The sequence below is a fragment of the Salvelinus alpinus genome, chromosome 2 (genome assembly GCF_045679555.1).
Source record: "Salvelinus alpinus chromosome 2, SLU_Salpinus.1, whole genome shotgun sequence".
Taxonomy (NCBI): Eukaryota; Metazoa; Chordata; class Actinopteri; order Salmoniformes; family Salmonidae; genus Salvelinus; species Salvelinus alpinus.
The window spans coordinates 29,013,399-29,038,603 of NC_092087.1; the positions used below are offsets into that span (position 1 = coordinate 29,013,399).

The following is a 25,205-nucleotide window of genomic DNA, read 5'->3' on the forward strand; positions in this document are numbered from 1 at the left end:
GGTTAAGTAGGATGTAGAGTTAAGGAGAGATATCATTTGTATTGCCTTTCATTCTTGCTGAAATTGATCCTTCTGAAGGAGATTAGAGTAGTGTGTGCTGTAATCTGAGTCACATGTGACCAGGAAGAGTAGTTAGCTAAAATATCTCACAGAAATAGACTTAGCCACGATACCCTGACTGTGATATAAAAAGGTTTAGAAAGGTGTGTGTGAGAGAGAGTTTGATAGGGAGACAATAGATTATGTGAAACGGATTATAATAATTGATTAGCTAAGTTTTATTTGTGGATAATTAGATAAGAACATGTGAAATAGGAATGTGTGGAATTATCAAAGTACCCAAGTGTAATTAATGAAGTTGTTTTGTATTTATTTTTAACAGAGAGAGAGAAAGGTTTTCTACTACCAACTTCTATTACTACCTTGGACTCCTTCATCCTTACAATGCCAAAGAGTGACACATGGCCGGGTGGTGTCGCCATAGAGACAATGAATGGCATGGACAGTGCAGGCAGCTGTGACAGTGTTGTCAGCATGAACTCTGGATTTGTAAGTACATTTGTTATCCTCACATTTCTCAAGGTATATTCCTGAACCTGCAAAATAAGTTTTGCTAAATACATTTTATGACAAATGACTGCGTCTCACATAGAACTAAACAGCTCAGAATGAACTGAATTGACAATACCGTAAGCGTGTTGTGGGGTTTTAAGTGTTTTTAAATTGGTCTTGTGTGTCTTGCAGAGTGACAATAGCTTTGAGCACCTGTCTGCTGAGGAGAGGGCATGTCTCATGTTCTTGGAAGAGACCATAGAGTCCCTAGAGACTGAGGAGGACAGTGGACTATCCAATGATGAGCCTGACCGCCTGCCCACCCCTGGCAATGTGGCCACCAAGATGGCCCACCTCTCTGCCTCCATGGGCCAAAACAAACTCAACAGTGAGTGACCTGCCCAGGAGGGAATTAGATCCTCTTGAATATCGAAAGCATCTAATGAGAATTCTGTTTCTCTTTCAGATGTATCAAAATATCCCAGAGAGCAGAACGGTTACCTGGTTCCTACTCCGTTCATCCTGGCCAACAGCACCTCCTGCATCCTGCCAAAGGCTAGGCCAGGCATACCCCAAGATAAGGAGAACTCTCTCTCAAAGCCCCAGGTCACTGCCTTGGACAACATGCCATGTCAGGGCAACCACCCTTGTTTACCCCCTGAGGTCAATGTTGTTGTGATTCCCCCTCCGTCAAAGCCCAAAGACTACCCTGGTCAGAGACCACCTCCTTCACCAAGAGGCCCTCTGTCCTATGAAGCCCTAGTGCATCTGAGGAAGAGTGCCTCCATGAAGAGAACCCCTCAAAGTCCCACAGCTGAGACCAGAGACTGGAACAGGCAGCCCTCTGCATCAGACATACCCATTCACCCGCATCATGGAAGCACACCCAGAGGCCGCTCAGTCACCCCAGCCCAAGGGATACTCCCCCGGGAGCCCAGCAAGCACAAGGCCAGTCCTCCAGACGTGTTCCCCAAAAAAAACAAAATCCCTTCCCACATTGCTGTGAATACCCAAAGGGATACTGCTAACCCCACTACAGACTCCAGTGCCCCTTCCTTGGGCTCATTGCCCAGGGACAGGCGTTTGTCGGACCCACAGAAGGTGAGAAATGATGCCTTACAAAAGCTGGGGCTCCTGAGAGACAATAATGAGTCCCAACCTGAGCCTGTTACGCCCCTGTGCACCTCCAAATCTCACTCCTCCTTGGAACTAACTTCAGCCCGTGTGGGAGTCAAAGCTCCACCTCATGGTAACCCAACAAGAAGCCAGCCCTCAACTACCTCCCAGGGACCCAGAGAATCTAACAGCAGGCCAGTAAAAAGCAGCAGCAGCTTCCTCCATCGCTCTAGTGAGGAGCAGCCCACCGCCCCCCTCTCACACCCGTCCAAACCCAGTGGGGTCAAAGCTGCCACCCTGGAGCGCTCAGGGGTGGGGCTTGGGAGCTACATGGCCGACCATGGGATACATTCCGATCCCCGCTCCGCCACCCTGGGCAGCCAGAGGGAGGGTGGACGTTGCACCCCATCTGCTCCCAACAAAGCCTCAGAACAGGTGGAAACAACCCCCGCTGCTCAGCCAGTGTTCCCCCACAAGACCCTGCACTGCCCAGGCTTCAGTGTGGTGATGATGCCCAGCATGGGAGAAGACAGACGAGAGGCACTTAGGAAGCTGGGGCTGCTGAAAGACTAGGCCCGGAGAGAAGGCAGCCAAAATATCTGCCCAGTGGATAAACAGATATACAGAGGGTATCAAATGAAACACACTTCCACCACCTTAGGGAGGGAAGCAGACAAAAGTGGCGATTGAACCGATTTCTGTAAATATTTTGAGCATTGAACATGCTGGCTTTTCAGGAAAGACTGGCCTCTTTCTTCCGTTTCTCTCTTTAAGAGAGTACTGCAGTTTAATTTACTCAGTAGTGCCGGGCAATTAACTGTCATTTAGTTTCAATAATTTGAATTCCATTTTGTTCAGTTTTTTTCTTCTTCTGTAAGCTCAATATAAACATTGCACAGTTTCTCTAGCGATAAAGCAGATCAAGCCTGAACTGTGTGAAGCCTGAACTGAACTGTGGAGAGTTGTAGTTTCCAACAGGCCAATATTCTACATAGTTACGGCCAATATTCTACATAGAAAACATGGTAATTAACTACAATGATGATAATCCATTGCGCCTACTTGTCCGTCTGTGTGTTTGTTTTACGCCTGTTACGTTGCGTTAGTGTGTGGCAGACACAGAGGGCAAGAGAAGAGACAGAAGAATGCTCGATCAGAAGGGATAGAGAGTAGTTGCTTCAGGAGTTATATCTACCTAAAAATATTTGATCTAAGTAAGCCTTATTTACTTTGAAGAACTACTAAAATAGTGATTAAGTCAGACAGCATAGGCAGCAGCTATATATAAACCGAACCGACCTCAAAAAGCACTAATTTACTGTTACCGCAATTTAATTTTCATGTCAGTTGTTTAACAACATTATATTTTTACATTGTTTTTCTATGATTTTGTTGTCGCAGAATCAGTCACTGAACACTCTTTTAAAGCAGATCAGAGAAGTGTCTATCATAATTATTCACCCCCTTACATGTAGTTGCTTTACAAAGTGGGATTTAAAGGGATTTATTGTGATTTTTTTCTCATTGATCTACAGAAAATACTCTATAACATCAAAGTGAAAAGAAAATTATATAAATGTTTACAAATAAACAAAAATACATAACTAAAATGTATTGGTTATATAAGTATTCAACCCATATGTTATGGAAAGCCTAAGTAATAATTCAACCACAAAGACCAGAGAGGTTTTCCAATGCCTTGCAAAGAAGGGCACCAATTGGTAGATGGGTAAAAAAAAAAGCAGACACTGAATATCCTTTTAAGCATGGTGAGGTTATTAATTAGGCTTTGGATGGTGTATCAATACATTAAGTCACTACAAAGATACAGGCGCCTTCCTAACTGAGTTGCCAGAGAGGAAGGAAACTGCTCAGGGATTTCACCATGCCAATGGGGATTTTAAAATAGTTACAGAGGATAATGGCTGTGATAGAAGAAAACTGAGGATGGATTAACATTATTGTAGTTACTCCACAATACTAACCTAAATGACAGAGTGAAAAGAAGAAAGCCTGTACAGAAAAATATGTCAAAGGAATTAACTTTTTGTTTTGAATACAAACCGCTATGTGTGGGGCAAATCCAACACATCTCTGAGTGCCACTCTCCATATTTTCAAACATGGTGGTGGCTGCATCATGATATGGGTATGCTCATAATTGGCAGGGATGGGAGTTTTTCAGGATAAAAAGAAACGGAGTGGAGCTAAGCACTGGTAAAATCATAGAGGAAAACCTGGTTTAGTCTCCTTTCCACCAGACACTGGGAGACAATTTCCCCTTTCAGCAGGACAATAACCTAAAACCCAAGGCCAAATATACACTGGAGTTGCTTACCAAGACCACATTGAATGTTCCTGAGTACAGTTTTGACTTAAATCGTCTTGAAAATCTATGGCAAGACTTGAAAATAGCTGTCTAGCAATGATCAACAACAAACTTGACAGAGCTTGAAGAATTTTGAAAAGAATAATGGCATAATATGGCATAATCCAAGTGTGCACAGCACTAAGTGGCCGATTCGGACCCTAGTTAAGCCGCGTAAATGGAACCCGCTATTCCTTTGGGGTGGAGATCTAATAAATGAAGGTGTGGCGGAGGTGTGTCTACAGATATAGCGTATTCTGATCTTGACTTAATTCCCTAATAATTCCACCACCTTTACACGTGAGGAAACCATAAATAAGGTCTAGCGAACCCACCAATTCCAAGTGGAAAAAGCATCTACTTAATTTTTTCCGATAGAAATAATGCTATTTTCCATGCAATGTAATTTACAACTTGTTAAGAGCTATTGATAAGATCTAGGTAAATGAGTAATCTGTTTGGCTAAGGGAATTGTAAATATAAATCACACTTGTTTTAGATCTCTTTTACTTTATAATCGCTGGAGACAAATGTGAAACCAGTCATATGGCAGCAAACAGGAGCATATCAACATACCCACGGTAAAGTTTATGAATTGTTGTGTCATTATGCAAACTGTAAATTGTAAGGGCTTTTAACTTGCAGGGATGGGCACTCTCGAATGTCTTAATTATAGGCTACCCAGACTTTCTCTGTTTCCTATTTCTAGCATTTTAATAGCCACTATCAGTATTGATTGTCAGTAGGCCTAATAACCATACATATTCAACTGTCAATTTCCTGTTAGTTCCCTTCAGATGGTAAAGCCTAGTTATCATTCCATTTAATTACATTGTTTCGTTTACCTTCATTTGCTTCCTCTGTAAACGGCGTCATGATCGTGTGGTTGTTGCTGAAGATCATTAGTGACAATTGATGATATATAAAAATAAATGTAAGCTAATTAAATAATTATGGCACAGCGCGCAGACCAAGCCGTAACAGTTTGAACCTGACGCATGGCGCAATACTTGGCCGTGTCGTCACACAGTTCCATGGTTTGTGTTCCATGGTTTGTGCAGGCAATAGACGAGGGTATAGCCTACTATTGTACACTATTCCCCCTATTATAATTCTACTGTATATACAGTAATCTTTCAACATTACCATGGATTGAGGAACTGAATGTGACAATTTTCAGAATGAATCAAACCACCATTTTCTTTATTTTGTGCGTAAAGGCTCTCCAAACCTGTTTTTTATGATTCTAAAGTATTTTCCTTAACCTAAATAATCTACAAGATCAGAGTATTTTTTTATCTACCAATTGGTGCTGAAACCAGCCCAGCCTCACATTCAATTCGCGCATATATGTACAAAATGTATTTCAGCAGATTTCGTGCGTTTTTGTGCATTTTTGGGGGTGGTTCAATTCGTTTGAAAATACACGAATTTCTGTGCTACTTAATTCGTGCGAAAATACACGAATTTCTGTTCTACTTAATTCGTGCGAAAAGACACGAATTTAACCAGTAGGCGACACACAAGCCGTTGCAACAACCATAGACGCGATCGCCTGTATTTATTTATTTTACGTTATGAATATATAGATATTTTGTCTTTTTTTAACCATTTAACCATAAGAGGTTATATATATATTGTCTTTATTTAATCCCTATTAAAACATTGTGGTTTTATGCCTATATGTACTGTTTTCGATTTTTCTGAACAGACTTTTCAGGATAGAATGAATGTAAGCAATGCATGATGGTTAATGGTGTTTTATTCGGTTGTAGTTCCATGTATTTCTTAAAAAATAAACGTGTAAACCATTTTTATTGAACAGAATGTAACTGAAAATACAATGGCAGCCTTGCCATTGTCCATCAATAACAAAACATTTTTTTTTCGTATAACATTTGGGGAAACGTATGCAGTCATTGTAGTCTTACATTTTGTAGGCCAACCAAAATTACCAAAGCGTTAACCCGTAATAAGGCTAGGGTGGCTGAGTGTAAATACATGGCTCTGAGTGTAAGCACCTTTTCACTAGAAACGTTCTTGTGTTCAAATTACCGTCAGTGCGAAATAGCTAGAAAGCTTTCGTATTTCCACTTGGCTGCACCTACGGTTACGATAACGATAAATCAAGTGCAATACCTGCGTCGACCTGTGTCGAGCAGCAAAACACCGGAAAGCTTCTAGCCTACCGGAAAGTTACAAGAAGAACAAAAATAGTTACCTCATCCGGTCATGTGACACTCTGGATGCCCCCTAAAAGCAATTTCAACCGTTTTGAAAAATGACGCCTGGTAACCCCAAAAAAATACCAGGTGCATGAAAAGTTTGGACTTAGAATATTTTTTGAAAACCTCCATAAATCACTCAGGCCATTGACTCGAGAAGAAAAAACATAAAATATTTTCCAGAAGAAAAAACTGAATATTTTTTGAAAACCTCCATAAATCACTCAGGCCAGCACCCATTGATTTGGGGCGGTAGTATAGCGCTCCCAGAGCGGGTATGGAAGTCTGGATCCCCCCTAAAAGCATTTAAGGCTCTGTGTGTCTTTAAGCACCATACTTTTTCACTCCATCCTTGCTGTGTGTGTGTGTGTGTGTGTGTGTGTGTGTGTGTGTGTGTGTGTGTGTGTGTGTGTGTGTGTGTGTGTGTGTGTGTGTGTGTGTGTGTGTGTGTGTGTGTGGTGTGTGAGAGAGAGCTTTTCTTTGACATCTGTTTAGCGAAATTACTGATTTACAGTTCATGAGGGTTGACCGATTCACACATTTAAAGTTTTGGAAAGATCTGACTTTTTTAAACCTTCGAAACAGCACCTATGACCCCATTTTAAGGCACTTCCGGTTGGCACAGGAAGCTATAAGTAAATACATATCCTGATCGGGGTATGCTTTTACAGAATCCTGAGTTTTAAGTCTATACGTTAAGAACTGACTGATTTACACAGGGTTGAATGCACTATATATCACAAACTGCTGGTTGGGTATGACAAAACACTTTTAGGGTGATTTAACCACTTCCGGTTGCTCCAGGAAGCTTAGAATCAACACAGGTAGACCTCATAGTGGCTTGATGGATTGTCATTGAAGACAGGTTCATAAGACATTCATAACCCACATAGGCTTCAGGTTGAATTTAGGGGTGCAGGCAATGTGTTCCTATGGGGTGAGATGTCATTGTAAACTGTTTGATGTAAACACCTTCTTTTAACTGTTAAGGGTTAATGCCACACGGTCAATGTTAGGCTTGCACAGAGACCTTAGGAACGTTCCTGAGGTCCAATTGTGCTTCTAAACCTTAACAGTTCTCTCTCTGTCTCCCAAAAGCAAAAGACTTGAAATGTAGGTCAAGGGTCATCTTCTTGTCACTGTCGCTGCGCTCAGACCGAGCAAGCTACGGTCAAGCGGGGCATCTCGTTGAACTCGGCACGGCTATGGTGATGTCATTTTTAGTGGTGATTTCAGAATGCTATTTTGGTGGTTTTTCACTGTTGAAACATATTGCAAATGCACAAAAGTCAACTAGCAAGTCAGTGTCCATCAGCCAATTAGATATTTTCAGACACCAACTTGATACCATCTGACTCCAAACTCACTTTTTCCAACTCGTTTAGAAGCCAACTATCACATATTTCAGAGCAGGCCCAAAATTCACAGCGCCTTCCATTTAAACCATAATAAAACAAATAATACGTAGTTATGTTCTAGCTGCGGGTCCAGTTTTCACATTATGTTTAGCCCTATGTGAGGCGACCTCGAATCCCAAGTTTCGGCTCGATAGATCATTCGGTGCCCGAGCAAAACCTTAATTGGTGCTGAAATTCCACTTTTTTCCATGCCTTGCTACGGGGTCCTTGAATGAGCTATCGGACAGAAATGTCGGGGTCCGTCTCTATGGGCCGAGCCGGTTTCAATGCACCTAGTCTTGCAACTCTGGGACTTTTCTAAATGTCACCATTTTGTAATGCTCAAAATGAATTGAAGTCAATGCAAATGCACCGAGGCTTTTTATCGGTCCGAGAACCTTCTAGAGCCACATAACTCACTGTGCTTAATCGACCTGAGCTCTAGAACAGGTTTGTAAAGTTTCAGAACTCTAGGTCTGACGGTTCTTTAAAAGTTCAAACAAAAGTAACTATTGCAGGCACTGTCTGCCTCTAAGCCCCTCAGTGTGTCACTCCATCCTTTCTGTGTGGGTGTGTAAATTTTTCCTTGAAATCTGATGGGATGAATGACTGATTTACAGTTCATGAGGGTTGCCTATTCACATATATTAAGTTTTGGAAAGATTTGACTTTTTTAACCCTTCGAAACAGCCCTTTTGACACCAATTATGGCACTTCCGGTTGGCACAGGAAGCTGAAAGTAAACACATATCCTCATTGGAGTGGGCTTTTACAGAATCCTGAGTTTTAAGTCTATACGTTAAGAACTCACTGATTTACATAGGGTTGAATGCACTATTTCTCTCAAACTGCAGGTTGGGTATGGCAAACACTTTTAGGGTGATTTAACCACTTCCGGTTGCTCCAGGAAGCTTAGAATCGACACAGGTAGACCTCATAGTGGCCTGATGGATTGTCATCGAAGACAGGTTCATAAGGCATTATTAACCCACATAGGCTTCAGGTTGAATTTAGGGGAGCAGGCAATGTATTCCTATGGGGAGACATGTCATTGTAAACTGTTTGATGTAAACACCTTCTTTTAACTATTAAGGGTTAATGCCACACGGTCAATGTTAGGCTTGCACAGATCGGGAGGACCTTAGGAACGTTCCTGAGGTCAAATTGTGCTTCTAACCTTAACGGTTCTCTCTCTGTCTCCCAAAAGCAAAAAAATATGAAATTGAGGTCAAAGGGTCATTTGGGTCCTTCTTCTTGTCCCTGTCGCTGCACTCAGACCGAGCTAGCTACGGTCAAGCGGGGCATCTCGTTGAACTCGGCACGGCCTGGAGATAATGGCAATGCCATTGCAGGCTTTGTGTGTCTTTAAGCACCGTACTTTTTCACTCCATCCTTTTATCCCCTTTTCTTCGTGGTATCCAATCGCTAGTAATTACTATCTTGTCTCATCGCTACAACTCCCGTATGGGCTCAGGAGAGACGAAGGTCGAAAGCCACGCGTCCTCCGAAGCACAACCCAACCAAGCCGCACTGCTTCTTAACACAGCGCGCCTCCAACCCGGAAGCCAGCCGCACCAATGTGTCGGAGGAAACACCGTGCACATGGCCCCCTTGGCTAGCACGCACTGCCCCCGGCCCGCCACAGGAGTCGCTGGAGCGCGATGAGACAAGGATATCCCTACCGGCCAAACCCTCCCTAACCCGGACGACGCTAGGCCAACGGACCTCCCGGTCGCGGCCGGCTGCGGCAGAGCCTGGGCGCGAACCCAGAGACTCTGGTGGCGCAGCTAGCACTGCGATGCAGTGGCAGAGCTTCGAGACCCACTTAAAAAAAATTCGTCTGAACACACTGCAACTGGATCTGTAACTTTTTTTTTTTTAACTCCTATTTGTGGACATGACCAATTTGTCAATGTATGATTTCTCTTAAATTACGATAGATAAATGGCTGGTTCTTTTTTTCCTGACACCGTATGCTTATGTACTTTGACGTGAAGCGGTCAAATTAGCACCCTACTTTACGTTTTTGACCTTTAATCCAAGAAAAATGGCCATAACTCAAAAAGCGTTGAGGCCTCGACGCCATCTTGTTCGGGGCCAACTGTCCATTACGTCTTCGAAATATTTTCCGTTTAGGAGAAAAGGCCACATGCATTTGCAATGTGCTTGTGCATTTGCAATATTATTTATTTTCCCTCTGGTGGGAATTTCCTAGACTGCGGAAAAATGACCAAAATGTGTTATTTTTATAAAACGGAAACCGAACGTCCAAGAGATTTAGTTTGATGACTTCCTGAAAGATCTCTCCCCCGCGCACGGCCCGACGCCGTCCGCGAATTTTAGAAACGTTGCAGGACGTCTAGTAAGGGACCTTACATTTGCAATGTGCCGTTTCTCACTAACCATATGGCGAGTGCTAAAATGTTCCCTTAAGGTATGGAAAGGCCTTGGAAAGGCCATTAGTGTAAGCCAACATAATTCATTATTTTACATTAACATGTAATACATGCATTATGAAGAAAATGGTGTAATTTAGGCTCCATGAAATGGGTTATGAAGAAAATCGTGTATGGTTGCCTACATGACAAAAAGGCGTTCTGATTACAAGTGCACCAGTATCCAAAGTATTAAGCGAAATCAAGCACAGAAAACAGCATTGGCATTAATAAAACAATATTTCCCACGAATTAAGTCGCAGGTAAATGTGCGTCTTTTCTCAAAAATTCTGTTCAGCAAGTCTAAAACAGTACATATAGGCATACAACGACACATTTTAAAACATGGTTAAACAAAGACAACATTTCTGTATATTCATGACGTTGAATTAGCCATTAAGAAGAACAAAAATGAAATACAAATTATCGCGTCTACATGGTTGTTGCAACGGCTTGTGTGTCACCTACTGGTTAAATTTGTGTCTTTTCGCACGAATTAAGTAGCACAGAAATTCGTGTATTGTCAAACGAATTGAACCACCCCAAAAATGCACAAAAACGCACGAAATCTGCTGAAATACATTTTGTACATATATGCGCGAATTGAATGTGAGACTGTGTTGCAGCCGAGAAGAATATGCATATATTTAGATGGCTTTCTTTCATTGATACCTAATATTCTGAAGCCGTTCTCTCGATATATTCTAGTGAGTCTGTCAACAAAATTCAAACTAAAAGGTACACCTTCTTTAAAGGGATGGCTTAAGATAAATGTACTGAAAACCCTATTGAATGAAAACTCCACGGGAAAATCTGTTGGCCAGCAAGTGGGAGGATTTTCAGGGGTTGAATGACATTTTATTCAGAGCGCACAAGGCAGCCATACCTGCAGAGCGCATTAAGCGACTGAATAAGGTAAGTCTGAACACCAAATATGTGGGAACGTCAAATTCCTAAGTCTGAATCGGCCCCTATGAGACTTACCCAAGAAGTATACCCAAACGGTGTTCTATAAAGAAGACTCACAGCAGTAATCACTGCCAAATGTGTTTCTAAGATCCCACTGGGCAAAACAGTTTGAACCCCCCAAAAATCTATGTGATAACATTGAATCAACGTGGAAAACTAATTGAATTTGCAAAAAGTAATCAACGCAAGGACATTTTGTATTCTTTCACCCAACTTTTAACATAAATCCAATGACGTGGTGATATATATATTCACGAAGTCACGAAGTTGACAACTCAACCAAATGTAAATCAAAACTGACGTCTGTGCCCAGTGGGATGTATTGTCTCAGGGGGGTGAATCGTTGAAGAAAAAAATTACAATTAAATACATTGTAATCCCACTTTGTAACACAATAAAATGTGAGGAAATCCAAGGGGGGGGGATACTTATGATAGGCACTTTAACAGGCGTATCATATTTGTGTCATAATTGCTGTGTAACAGACTTCATTCGTGGTTGAGATGTGAACGTATTTGATCATACACTTAAACATGTTGGACTATTTTGTGTCAGATGACCATTTCCTTTCCATTTTTTTCCTGACTGAGCTTCCCGTTGTTAAATTACAGCCATTTGTTTTTCCTCCAACCCTCACAACCCAATCATAGAATAGGTTTTGTACAAAAAGACAAATAATTATTTATACAGGTACTTTCCACCAGCTTTACCTTTCTCTGCCTCAGTGCACCCTCCTCTCCTCTTACAGACTAGTCATACTACTCATTTTACACATGCCACTTTCGCAATGAGAAAGCCTACTCAGCTGTCTGTGTGTTATCGGATTATCTTGGACTGCACCTCTATGTGAACCTGTCCTACTGAACAAACCAGTGCTTTCTTTTCTGTGGTGCTCATTCCTAATGTCCAAACAGCTCTTTCATTTCATGGTCACAACATCACTGTTGCTATGGTTCCACTTCAGTGTTATCTCTGTGAGGTATTATTGTAGTGGAGCTGTATCCATGTCTGAGTAGAGTACTTTGCATATTATGGTGTCACCTCTCTCAACTGAAACACCTGCCACCGGTCAAGTCATATTGAACAATTGATGGAAAAATCGATCCATTAACCAAGTGGGAAACACAATACAGAGAAATAAAAAATAAATGATTTGATTAATCGATCTTCAGACTAAATGGACACCCCCCAAGTGATGTTCCATTGTGATGGCAATTTACAGTATGTGGGTAGGGATATTAAAGGGATAGTTCACCCAAATTACAAAACCCTGTAAACAGTCTATGGACAAGGTATGACAGCAATCCATGCTTTGGTTGTGTTTACCTGGTTTCAAATGCTAACTGCTCGCATTTATGGCACAAATCCAATGCAAGTCAATGGTACCTATATTAGTATTTTCATGTTTCATATCCAAATCATCTTAAAGTATCTACAAATGTATTGTGTAACTCAATTAAGTTAGTTAAAGATGTTGACATGAAGCGTGGAAAGGCTAATGTACAGTGTCTTCAGAAAGTACTCACACCCCTTGACTTTCCACATATTGTTGTGCTACAGCCTGAATTTATAATGATACAATTTCGATTTTGGGTCTCTGGCCTTTATACAATACACTGTAATTTTTTGAAGTGGAATTGTTTTTAGATATTTTTACAAATTTATAAAAAAGAAAAAGCTGAAATGTCTTCAATATGTATTCATCCCCTTTGTTATGGCAAGCATAAATAAGTTCAGGAGTAAACATTTGCTTAAGTTACATAAGTTGCATGGACTCACTCTGTGCAATAATAGTATTTAACATGATGTTTGAATGACTACCTCATCTCTGTACCCCACGCATACAATTATCTTTAAAGTCTAGGAAATAAGGGCACCTATTTGTAGATGGGTAAAAATATATATATATATTAAAGGCAGACATTGAATATCCCTTTGGGCATGGTGAAGTTATTAATTACACTTTGGGTGGAGTATCATACACCCAGTCACTACAAAGAAACAGGTGTCCTTCCTAACTCAGTTGCCCGAGAGGAAAGAAACCGGTCAGGGACTTAACGATGAGGCCAGAATTGTATTAACCTTTATTTAAAACTAGGCAAGTCAGTCAAGAACAAATTCATATTTACAACGATGGCCTACCCCGGCCAAACCCAGACAACAATGGGCCGCCCTATGGGACTCCCAATCACGGCCGGTTGTGATAGAGCCTGGAATCAAACCAGGGTCTGCAGTGATGCCTCTAGCGCTGAGATGCAGTGCCTTAGACCGCTGCGCCACTCAGGAGCAGCAGGGACTTTAAAACAGTTGCAGAGTTTAATGGCTGTGATAGGAGAAAACAGAGGATGGATCAACAACATTGTACTTACTCCACAATACTAACCTAAATGACAGAGTGAAAAGATGAAGCCTGTACAGAATAAAAATATTCCAGAACATGCATCCTGTTTGCAATAAGGCACTAAAGTAAAACTGCAAAAACGTCTCAACGTCAACAGTGAAGATCCGACTCTGGGATGCTGGCCTTCTAGGAAGAGTTCCTCTGTCCTGTGTCTGTTCTTTTGCCCATCTTAATCTTTTATTTTTATTGGCCAGTCTGAGAAATGGCTAGAAGGCCAGCATCCCGGAGTCGCCTCTTCACTGTTGACATTGAGACTGGTGTTTTGCGGGTACTATTTAATGAAGCTGCCAGTTGAGGACTTGAGGCGTATGTTTCTCAAACTAGACACTCTAATGTACTGTCCTCTTGCTAAGTTGTGCACCGGGGCCTCCCACTCTTTCTATTCTGGTTAAAGCCAGTTTGTGCTGTTCTGTGAAGGGAGTAGTACACAGCGTTGTACGAGATCTTCAGTTTCTTAGCAATTTCTCGCATGGATTACCTTCATTTCTCAGAACAAGAATAGACTGACGAGTTTCAGTAGAAAGTTTTGTTTCTGGACATTTTGAGCCTGTAATCGAACCCACAAATGCTGATGCTCCAGATACTCAACCAGTCTAAAGAAGGCCAGTTTTATTGCTTCTTTTATCAGTACAACAGTTTTCAGCTGTGCTAACATAATTGCAAAAGGGTTTTCTAATGATCAATTAGCCTTTTAAAATGATAAACCTGGATTAGCTAACACAACGTGCCATTGGAACACAGGAGTGATGGTTGCTGATAATGGGCCTCTGTACGCCTATGTAGATATTCCATTTAAAAAATCCACTGTTTCCAGCTACAATAGTCATTTACAACATTATCGTCTACACTGTAGTTCTGATCAATTTGATGTTATTTTAATGGATAAAAAGGTGATTTTCTTTAAAAAACAAGGACATTTCTAAGTGACCCCAAATTTTTGAACGGTTGTGTAAATCGGCTTGAAAATCTATGACAAGACTTGAAAATGGATGTCTAGCAGTGATCAACAACCAACTTGACAGAGCTTGAAGAATTTTTAAAGAATAATGTGCAAATAAATATTGTACAATCCAGGTGTGCAAAGTGCTTAGAGAATTACCCAGAAAGAGTCACAGCTGTAAATTGTTGCCAAAGGTGATTCTAACATTCATACCCAGAGGTGTGAATACTTATGTAAATGAGATATTTCTGTATTTATTTTCAATAAATTAGCAAAAATGTCTAAAAATATGTTTTCACTGTCATTATAGTGTATTGTGGGTAGATGAGTAAGAGAAAAATGAATATTTAATACATTTTGCAGCCTATCTGTAACAAAATATGGAGTAAGTCGAGATGAATAATTCCGAAGGCACTGTAGGTGCCATTGACTCACATTGGATTCGCACCATACTTGCTCAAACGTTAACATTTGAAACAGTGGACAATTTAAACAACCAAAGCATGGATTGATGTCATACCTTGTCCATAGACTGCTTACAGGGTAATGAAAACAATGTCATTTGGGGTTAACTAACCCTTTCAACTTAAATTGTCAATGCTATTGAAATTTGTCATTTTCAGGAAAGGTAAATTAAATTTTGCTGGCAAATATGCCCGGCTCAGATTATTACAACCAGGGAACAATCAATTCAGGTCGTCTGTGTCACTCAGCTCCCTGGAGGTCACAAGGTTGCTCCACACTCGTCTTGTTTCCAGACAACACGTCATTGACACGTCTTTTTAGAGGACAGGAAACCGGAGGCTACCCTCCACCGTCATACATGGCCTGTTAACACTCTGCTGCTATGACAACACCACCCTGGCCCCAGTGCATTTGTGGAGTCATCCAGATTGTGTGACACTGAAACTGGTCTGACATGTTTGGCTCTCAGATCTTATTTCTTAGCCCTGATGCTGAAAGACTGAAGATGACCTTCCTGTGAGTGATGCTCAAAGACAAATATTTTGCACAACCAGACATGTATTCTGGGAAGTGAAGTAGTACGAGACATGAAATGAACAAGATTTTTTTTTTTTATTAACAATTACAGTATATGAGCAGCAAAAACCACAACAGTGATAAATAGTATATTCAAGGTTGGATAAACCATTGTATCACAGAATTAAGAGTCACTGCAAGCACTATGGTGTGGCATTATCTTCACTAACATTTAAAAAGGTGCAAAAAATAATAATAAACACCAGAAGTATCACATTGCCAGACCAAGTGTCCATTTAAATGTGCCATTATATTGCTGGTTACTGAAAGTTCAATAGTGAACTACTAACAACCTAGGGTCAATCACAGTGGATGAATTAAATACTCTACCTAAACAAGCCAACGAATTGTGAGGTCTCTAGTGGTCAAAAAGGGTGGCAGGTAGAAATGGTGGATAGACTGGGGGAGGTGGTGACAGAGTACCTCTGTAGCCCAGCTCTCTATGTTTTGCTCTTCTTCCTCTTCACCTTGCCATTGGCTGGGGTGATCCCCAGTGACTCGAGGCAGTAGGGGCAAGGGAGGAGAGATTCAGGGCTGAGTGAGGGACCGATGTTGGGGCCGATGTTGGAGCCACTGGAGGTCAGGTAAGGCGTACCATTCCCCTGGGGTGCTGAGTGAACTGCTGCATGGGAAGAGGTCATCAGTGGAATAACCACACATGTAGGGCAAATTATCTGTTGAAGTTAAGCAGATAGCAGGCTAGATCTTTGAATGTTTCCAGTAACTGACTTGGACCCTTCTAAAACTATTTTGTATTAGCAAGCAGTACATTGGTATGATGTGGTGTTATGATTGTCACATTTTATTTGAATGTTGATTCCAAAAGTATCTGAATTGTATTATTTTATTGTCTATTCAGGCACTTTCCCTTTGGTCTGCACACTTCATTAAATACCAATGAATAGTTTGACTGTTTTTGTGTTAACATTAACTGCACCTCAGTCACAGTTGTGACTCCAGTCACAGTTGAATTCAAGTGAGAAGACTGCACTCTGAAGTTTCCAGTAAGAAACAAGCCCTACCCCTATCATAATATTGAGAGCAGTGAAAAGGCATTGGGCTATTGGTTCAGGGGAAGGGCCTGCATCTCCTGGTCTTACCCAGTCCCTTAAGGGGCTCAACGCCCAGCAACTGGTTGACTCTCTTAGGCTTGAAGTAGTTGCTGACGAAGTTCTCACTGTGGTTCATCATCTCTTTATATCAGTCCTCATCATCCTGCACAAAACATAGGCAACGATGAAGGATCATAAACATTTAGTTTTGTTCCTCATATCCCATAGGGGAGGTAAAAAATCTAAATGTGTTTAATAATACAAAAAATAAAAGTACATACTTGAAAGGATTCTCCTGTGTCAGCCGCTGAGCTCATGCATACAGAGATCCTCTGAGCTGAAGGAGCTACTGCTGAAAGAGAGAAGGGACCCAGAGGATGAGAAACCTAAACAGGACCAACCATCCATGTAATCACATCATTGAAAATCTAAATAAAAATAGTCCATCCACTGAAAGATTAACATTAGTTCTAAATTCAAAGACATCTTCACAACATAATTTATTCCCCGGTCCTACGCTCACCTGATAGCAGGGCTGTTTTCTGCACCAACATGTCAGGCAGCCTCCAGGCGACGCTGTCGTCATCCCAAGTGGCCTCCTTCTTGGGATGACGACAGGCGATCCAAGTTGCTGTAGTTGCAGTCACAGCGGACCAGAGGGGCCATGCGCTCTAGCAGGCTCTGTAGCAGCTGGCCCTCGCCCTCCAGCCTGCGGATTGTTGCCAGGTAGTCATTCCTCTCTAGCTCAAACTCCACCTGCAGGTCCTGGATCTCCAGCTTGGCCACCTTCAGCATCACATCAGGAGAACACCACTTAAAATGACCATACAGACTTAAGTCTGTCATAGTACATAATGTATTAACAGAATAGGCAAACAATACAAATGCGTGACAAAAATATGGTACAGGAACAAGCATGTTAGTAGATAAATCATTGATCTGGCATTTCTTTTCCATGAAGATGTGTCCCACCTTGCCCTGGATGTTCTCTAGGAGTCGACTCTTAGCATGGACTTCCTCCTGAATGGAGTCGTAGATATTGAGCATCACATTGTCACTCTCCTCGCCATTCTCTGCCAGGGCCTCAATCAGCTGCTTCTTCCTCTGATTTGCCAGGGTATTCCTCTGCCGGTGTGCTGTAGCCTGGAGACAGGACAAGGCACCAAGCCACACCACTGGACATTATGTTATATAAAAGGGAGTGTGTGCGAGTGTGGTAACTCACCTCTTGAGGACATGCTTCTGGTCCAGAGGGCCTGGTGTACCGATTGGAGGAGAGTCTGCATTCTCCTCCCCCTCAGACCCTGTCTGGACACTGGTCACCTGGCAAGATGCCTGTGTCTGGCTCACCTACAAGAAGAGAAGTTACATAATTAAAGGGACCGCTCTACTCAGATGTGTACTACTACAAAATGCATGCATAACCGGTTACCCACAAGTACTGGGAACTTGATGCATGGGTACCTTGGCCAGGACTGGTTCCAAATCACTAACCTCATGTGCAGTGACACAACATAATTCCTCCTCAAGAGCTTGTTTCATAAGGATGGAGAGCTCTGACACTAGGCAATGAGAAAACAAGGCTTAATATCCTGTAATGTACTAGAGCACTATCTATACACCTGACTGTTAAAGTTATTTATCTTCAGAAAATCTGTCTCGTTAAAATCCTTAGCTATGGTCGTCTGAGTGAAATTTGAATTGGTTGGAGTTTTGAATGTAGACAGGGATGTTGTAATGGTACCAGTGGTAACAGAGTGCCCTCTGCTGGTCTGGGACTTTTCCAGATTGGACAGCTTGGTCTCATATGAAGAGCGCAGGACAGCAATGTCCTCCTGAAGCTTGGCCTTGGACTCCTGCTCTGCATTATACTCAGCCTGAAGCCTGGCCAGCTCCTCCTTGTACTCCTGAAGGTCACAAATAGGTCAGTCGAGCTCCTTCTGCTAAGCAGCCTCAGTCAACTTCTTGTGGAAGTTTACCCACCTCTTTAATCTTCTTCTCTGTAGTGCTGAACTGTGGCCTCGATGGACCATCCAGAAACGCTGATTAAAATAGGACCATGGAGAATAATCCAATTTTAATCAAGCACTTTGATCTTCTATGTGCAAACTCTTACTCTCAGTGGTTAGACAAAGTGTGGAGAAAAGCATGGTGCCCACATGACAGGTTGGCATTGCCCAGCTGGCCAGAGATTAAGGCACATAGCTGCTTCGTTGATGCGCGGCCTGTTCTGGATGCTCTTGGCCCTGTTGGCATAGCGCAGGGTGCTCAGGCTCTCCTCATAGTTGTTGTCTGCAGGCCACCATCAGGGTGCTAGTGTTCCCTCCCAGGGAGTCCTGCAACAACGGGTCAGCTTGTAGTCTCGGTAGGGTATGTGTTGAGATGACGTTGCCTAGAGCCGACTGGGACAGGTTGATCTTGGTGGCCTCACAGAGCCGTTCCCCGGTGGTACCCGTCTTAAACTGGCGCTCGCTGCCCGCCAAGTCGAGCAGCACACGTGTTTTCCTAACTGACATGTTATTTAGTTTCAGATATATACTGGAGATGTCCAATAGCCCACGAGCTACTGCATGTAATTCACCATAATCAAGTTGTGAAAATGTAGTAGGATTTATTGCAGGCCTACCTCAACCAAGGGGTAAATTATCTCGTTGTACATCTGCTCAGTGTTTTGGTCAATGAAGAGGCTTCCATCAAAAGTGAATTGTTTTGGTGGCTCCTCCTTCGCCCCTGGCTTCTTGATGAAACACTGACAGCGACTCATCTCTACGGATACTACCGTCTTACAATTCAACATTTGCGCCCTATCATTCATCGGCGGACAACTGACCACTACCTTCACTGACTCTGCAGCCATTTTTGCCTCAGTCTTCTTGGGGTGTCTGATATCAGACACGCAAGGCAACGCCTGATTAACACCGTTTGATACTAGTAGCCAATATCAAAATTATAGTCAATCGTCAGTTGTTGAATCCATTGATTTCAGCATTGTGCAAGCTAGAAAAATAAATAGCTAACCTACTGTTATTTTGAAGCTAAACAATTCATCTAACTAGCAGCCATGACAGATCTTTCCAGCTGACATGCTACAACTGAAGTGATCAGAATAACAAAAATCTAACCTGTTGATCTGGTCACAGAAGCATGACAGCAAATCAGAACGCTAGCTAACTAAGCTACGGACGGTAGCTAGCTTGCCACATTGGCCAAGCCTCAAAGCAAACAAGTTCACAACATGTACTAGCTAACCTGCAAGACATGTCAGACCGTTAATTTGTTGGAATAATTTCTTGTCAAATACATTTTCCGCGTGCTATAAAAACGTAATATTGGCAGATGGCATCATGTCGTCCAATGAATACAATCCGTGCTCAAAAACAAAAGTATACGTAAAAAAACCAATATCATCTCGCTCTGTCTGTCCCCTTCCCACCGCGTTCCAAGGCAACCATACACTTGATAAAACCACGTCATGTGTGAAAATTGCCAAGAAAATGTTTTTGCTGCCTATTGTCTTTCCAAAGAGCCAAATTTGAAATCACTTCTTGTTCCCCCTAAAAAACAGACTTAGATCAAGTTAATAGATGTGTGCATTTATGCATATGTATAAAATCCGGCAATGCATTATGCATAACCCCAAAATAAAAATAGCCTAGACTTTGTGGTGTAAAGTGAGTCATGTACCATGTTCTCACAGAACATCTTAAAACATGCTGTGAAAAACAGACAGCATAACACGAGGCATACAGCTTAACACGTACAAAAAAGAAAATCCCTCTCATTCATATATACACACACACTAAATTCCTACTTTAAAAAAAATGTATACAATTTAAAAAGTAGGTGCAGCTAAAATAGAATATAAATCTCAAACACACTGACATAAAAAAATAACTACATCACAGGCGAAGTGCCAACATCTTACTCCACACCAGAGCCTTACATTTATATCAATATATGGCTCTGCTCCACCCTTGCGATCAAACTTCCCTTTAGCAGGTGAATTGTGATAAGCATTACTTATCAGAAATCTCAAAACAATAAAAGTAACCTAAATGAAGCAAAGAAGTGAATGAATTGTATTGTATTTAAGTGCAAAGAAATGAAAGGTGTCAGTGTCTCTTAAAGAATGGGATACATCAATCAATCCAATGTTCAGAAATTACTTTTAAACCCATTGCTTCCTCTGGTTATATTCTGCATTCTTTCTTTTGAGGCTTTGGTGTGCCTTGCCAACATTCTCCTCCCACTCGTAGCAGTGGTTTACACGGGCACAACTCAGAGGAAAGTCCAGCTCCTCCTTGAACTCTGTGTAGTGCTCTATCAAAGCAGCAATGGTGCAGAATTCTTGTTGGCAGTTCTAGTAGAAAAACATAAATTACTTCATAGCTACACATTGAACATGCATTAACAAAGAGCTTAAATTGGAAGTTAAAGAAAGTTGATGAAAATGGAATGATTGACCATGACAGCTTACCTCAAGCAGGTATGTCCCTTTATGTGTGTTGTCTATGAGGTGGGTGATGAGGCCAGAAGAGAAACGAATGATGAGAGAGCCACAGCCAGGTCTCTTAGGATGCGGGCACAGGAGGTACGAGCCCAGGACGTCCTCCTCAAGCAGGGAAGAGCTGCTGTCACTAACACATGGGGGGGGGGGGGGGGGAAGACCAATGGTAGCCCTGAGATGACTCACATGACTTTCATCAAGCAAACACACCATAAAGCACACAAGGAACTGGTCTGGGATAAGTGCGAGTCAGGTAAATGTGGCTCAGTTGTTAGAGCCCGGTGCTAGGAATGCAAGGATTGTAGGTTCGATTCCTGCTGGGACAACCCTATGCAAAAAATCTATGCACACATGACTAAGCCACTTTAGATGAAAGTGTATGCTAAATAGCATATATTATTATAATAAAAGAGAGGGGGACTCACGTGGTGATGCCGGCCCAACACCACACTGCTTGAGCCAGAGCTTCTTCTGTTTCGGCTAGGCTCGGGGCCCGGGCTCTCCTCACTGGCATTTTGTCCTGCCCCTTTCCTGTTTCACATACAAGATAAGAGATTCCTTAGCATCTTGGGATGATCACATTTCAAGATGTCCCTCAAGGGAAATGTTGTTTGCTTTGGATAACCTCAAATCTATTTCCATTCCACCTCAAGTGGAGTCACTGTGGAAAAACTTACTGATGTGAGTACAACTACTGTTTCAAGGGAAACTGTGATAAATTAGTTCATAAAACGTCATAACATGTTCACTTCAAAAATGCGTGGTAAAAAGATTTTAATGTTACAGTAATCAGAACCCTGTGAAAAAAAAATGCCTACAACCTTAGATGGTGTATGTAATGACAAATCAATACCATGAAAAATGTAGCCTACACCACAGACGTTGAGTGAGTGCCCATCACAAAGCACTAAGGGTTTGCATTACCTAATGAACGGTTTCACTCTTGAAAGAGCTCTCTGCACACTTAGCCCACCTTGTGGAGAGTTAAACCAATCCTGGAGGTGGCGTTGTTTGTGAGGGGTGTAAGTGAAGGAGCGATAGGCCCCTGAGCGCAGTACTTTGTTGCGGATAACTTTCTTGCGGACCAGGGAAGGAGAGGTGATGACGTTTTCTTGGATGCTTGGTTGTTCCTCAGTTGTTGCGCTGTTGTTCTTCAATGGGAAGACCTACAATAAAGACCCATAGAAAGTGTTAACAGGTCAACAGCTAGGCCAGCACAATGTACAGGTTTCAGCTACACAAATAAAAAATAGCATTATTTCACTGTGCTTTCACAATTCAGTTAAAACAAACAGGTTTGACTGACTTTTTCCCCTGGGAGTAAGCCCTGAGTGGGGGCCCTTCTGAAAGACACAAGGGCGCTGACACTGAGAGGGAAACCCTGGTTGAGGAGGGAGGGGGTACAGTTGGGCAGTGGGCCTGCAGACTCAACTTGAGCCTCCTCTGGGTGCTTCTCCAGGTAGGACAGCTGGAAACAGCGGCACAGCAACAGGTTCAGGAACTGGGCCTTGGAGGGAACACACCAGAGACAAATTATACAATAAACTGCAGCTTAAAGCCATCACAGAGGAATTTAGTTGACAACCATCTTGGGAGACAAAGATCTAACTCTGGTTCTTACTGCTCTGGCATGACTAGCCTTGAAGAGGTGGCAGTATAGTTGGGCATCAGGGTTGCCTGGGTTGTGGGAAACAAATGCGAACTGGGCGTCCAAGGGGTGGGCGGTGGAAAGGGAGACCCTTCGTAGAGCATGGGCCATGAGGATGGTCTACAGACAAGGATTTTTTTTTTTTTTTTTAAATGTTGATGTAGTGTACACAGCTCTAACAGCAATGATACACGTGCTTTGCTCTGAGAAGGTCAACTTACCGTCTCATCTTCATCATACATCTTCACACCTTTGATGGAAAATTTCAGGGACACAGACCTCCTTTTCTTGCATGTCTGTGAAAAAGTTTAACACCTCAGGCAGGCACATCCTTCCAGTCTCAAGTTTTTTGGGGGGCCAAAACAATATATTCTTTGTATTACAGTTTATCATTGTTGTTCTGAACCCACTGCTTGCAAGCCGTTTTTAAATGACACATTTAACGTGACTTTAACTTGGCCATTAAGATATGTCCACCTATTGCTTTCATGCCCTTTTTGTGGTTTGAGCACCTGACCACGAAAAGGTCTGTGCACGACCCCATCTCCACCATAAATATTTGTGAACAGTCAAGACATGCCTTAAAGTACTGCTGCTTTCTAACTTGTTATTACCAGCACCTACTTTGAGAGACTTGAGCTGTGTGTGCAACTGCTGCATCTGATCATCCAAACAACAGTCATCCACAGGAAAGGAGCCAACATACTTCATAAAGAAGAAAGACTACATGTTACACAGACTATGAATTTTAGATAGACATCATGTAATGTAACCAGGTGCAGAATACAAGGGAAGAGTAAAGGTAAGTAAGATTTCTTCCACTTGGGAAGTACTTTTATTTCAAACAAATAGTACTTCCATATGGGGAGGAAAAATATGGCTTACCTCAGCTGACCTTGTAACTGTGCCATCATCCCTGACTGGTGTCTCACCCATCCTTATCACTCCTGAGTTAGATTTTTGTCCTGCTGTTTCTGGAGGACTTATCCTGAGTGCTGCGGGAGCAGATAGCATTGTAGCACCCAGCATTATAAACATTGGACATGTCAACAACGTTGCGTCTGGTAGTGTTATTTTCCCCATGGGAAAAATGCTTTTGTAACCAGGAGGTAGTGATAAAAAGAGCTGTGAACGCAAAACGTTCAATTTAAGCTAGACACAGGTATGTGTTGTGGTAGATAGTAAGTCTATAGTAATTTCAAAAACTCGATAGTAATTTAAAAAACTCGAAACTGTCAGATCGACACAATACTTTTGAGCTAATATTCTATAAGAGGAACAGGAGCTCAAGCAGTACACCTTTTCAGGTGCCGATATTCAGCTCCTCTGAGCTCCTGCCCAAGTCAAGCACTGGATCTAAACCTTGTCCTCGTGAATTCTGAAAATGATATGCGCACCTGCAATCGAATAGATTGTGGCGACTGTTTCGTTTGAATCGTCGAATTACAAGCCAAACATTGTCAGTAGCATACTCTTAGCCCTACTGGTATGGATTTCGTCACATTTCAAAATTAATTCCATAGCCTTCAGACTACTATTACAGCAGTCAGAGCACGCGGGTGACACCCATTATTCTGTTGTCTGAACCGCCAGAGCAAACATTTACGCACTGATGAAGTATTTCTAACCTGCAGGCGCAAGTTTGGTAAACATGTCAATAAATTAATTATAATAAAATACCTTAATTTAGTTTCAAACCAACGCTCTTTTCACCTCCGCACTCCGGATCCTGTGCCACAGTTCCAATTCCAAACTCTGATTTCCCCTCCTACTCAAGGTTGCTTCACCTTATCAAGCTGACGGGTCCGTGTACATTTCGTTATTTTGATTTCCGAATAAAAACGCTAAACGATTCCGTTTGTCAATTGTTTTCTAAATTATTGTGTCAAAATTGGACATGGAATAATGGAAAACAAATAACACAATATATGAAATGTTTGTTTTTAGTTTTGTTCATACCGGAAGTTTGGGGTCCCGAGTGGTGCAGTTGTCTAAGGTACTACATCTCCTTGCTAGAGGCGTCACTACAGGACCTGGTTCGATTCCAGGTTGTATCACAACTGGGATTGGGAGTCCCATAGGGCAGCGCACAATTGTCCCGTCGTCTGGGTTTGGGGTTGGCTGGGGTAGGCCGTCATTGTAAATAATAATTTGTTCTTAACTGACTTTCCTAGTTAAGTAAAGATTAAATAAATAAAAATACCCCCTCAACGAATATGGATGTCCTGTAGGGTGTGTGTGTTTACAGCCTAGGTTGGAATCACAAAGAAAGGATTAAACTGTGTGTGACAGGAAGAGAAAAATACTCATGCACAACTTAACATTCCAATAGAACAAACTCAACAACAACTGAACAAAGTTGGCTTGCACTACTAGCTGGCTACTGACTAGCTAGCAGGCTGGATAGCTAGGCCTTTCTGGTTACTGGCTATTGTCATGCTAGCTAGTGGAAGTAAGTTAGTCGTTCAACGTGCTACAAGATTAAGCTGCCCGGTCAGAGATACCTGCTGCAGAATGGTCAGATTTCTACATTACTTTCTGTTGCTAACCTAGCT

General features: G+C 42.1%; 2 protein-coding genes and 1 pseudogene across 9 annotated transcripts; 1 reads left to right on the forward strand and 2 right to left on the reverse strand.

The window, feature by feature from the left end:
• The first annotated feature begins 350 nt into the window (after nucleotides 1–350).
• LOC139558255 (specifically androgen-regulated gene protein-like) lies at nucleotides 351–5,848 on the forward strand. Its single transcript, XM_071373468.1, has 3 exons — nucleotides 351–549; nucleotides 745–940; nucleotides 1,019–5,848. Exons 1-3 carry the CDS (start codon nucleotides 445–447, stop codon nucleotides 2,239–2,241), a joined length of 1,524 nt encoding a protein of 507 aa, XP_071229569.1. The 5' UTR covers nucleotides 351–444; the 3' UTR covers nucleotides 2,242–5,848.
• A 9,612-nt stretch (nucleotides 5,849–15,460) lies between these two features.
• Nucleotides 15,461–19,943, reverse strand: LOC139558358 (kinesin-like protein KIF17; annotated as a pseudogene).
• Nucleotides 19,944–20,072: 129 nt separating this feature from the next.
• Nucleotides 20,073–24,742, reverse strand: LOC139558272 (SH2 domain-containing protein 5-like). 8 transcript variants are annotated; one of them, XM_071373470.1, is made up of 10 exons: nucleotides 24,610–24,742; nucleotides 23,536–23,645; nucleotides 23,275–23,355; nucleotides 22,872–22,946; nucleotides 22,624–22,770; nucleotides 22,309–22,509; nucleotides 21,976–22,168; nucleotides 21,428–21,533; nucleotides 20,973–21,132; nucleotides 20,073–20,855 (listed from the first exon to the last, which is right to left on the reverse strand). In XM_071373470.1, exons 2-10 carry the CDS (start codon nucleotides 23,584–23,586, stop codon nucleotides 20,664–20,666), a joined length of 1,206 nt encoding a protein of 401 aa, XP_071229571.1. In that variant the 5' UTR covers nucleotides 23,587–23,645; nucleotides 24,610–24,742; the 3' UTR covers nucleotides 20,073–20,663. The 8 variants fall into 8 exon arrangements, with proteins under 8 accessions (XP_071229571.1, XP_071229572.1, XP_071229570.1 ...); XM_071373471.1 differs by lacking the exon at nucleotides 24,610–24,742 and adding an exon at nucleotides 24,331–24,592 and having other exon boundaries at nucleotides 23,536–23,638; XM_071373469.1 differs by lacking the exon at nucleotides 24,610–24,742 and adding an exon at nucleotides 24,331–24,592.
• Nucleotides 24,743–25,205: the final 463 nt, after the last annotated feature.

What these genes read in the sequence shown, in the direction of transcription:
- LOC139558255 (XM_071373468.1), top strand. Translation starts at nt 445, where the DNA reads ATGCCAAAGAGTGACACATGGCCGGGTGGTGTCGCCATAGAGACAATG. An exon ending in TCAGCATGAACTCTGGATTT is followed by an intron (nt 550 to 744) that starts GTAAGTACATTT and finishes TGTGTCTTGCAG; the next exon opens with AGTGACAATAGCTTTGAGCA. An exon ending in GGGCCAAAACAAACTCAACA is followed by an intron (nt 941 to 1,018) that starts GTGAGTGACCTG and finishes TTTCTCTTTCAG; the next exon opens with ATGTATCAAAATATCCCAGA.
- LOC139558272 (XM_071373470.1), bottom strand. Translation starts at nt 23,586, where the DNA reads ATGGGTGAGACACCAGTCAGGGATGATGGCACAGTTACAAGGTCAGCT. An exon ending in TGTATGATGAAGATGAGACG is followed by an intron (nt 22,771 to 22,871) that starts GTAAGTTGACCT and finishes CCTTGTCTGTAG; the next exon opens with ACCATCCTCATGGCCCATGC. An exon ending in TGTTGGGCCGGCATCACCAC is followed by an intron (nt 21,133 to 21,427) that starts GTGAGTCCCCCT and finishes CCCATGTGTTAG; the next exon opens with TGACAGCAGCTCTTCCCTGC.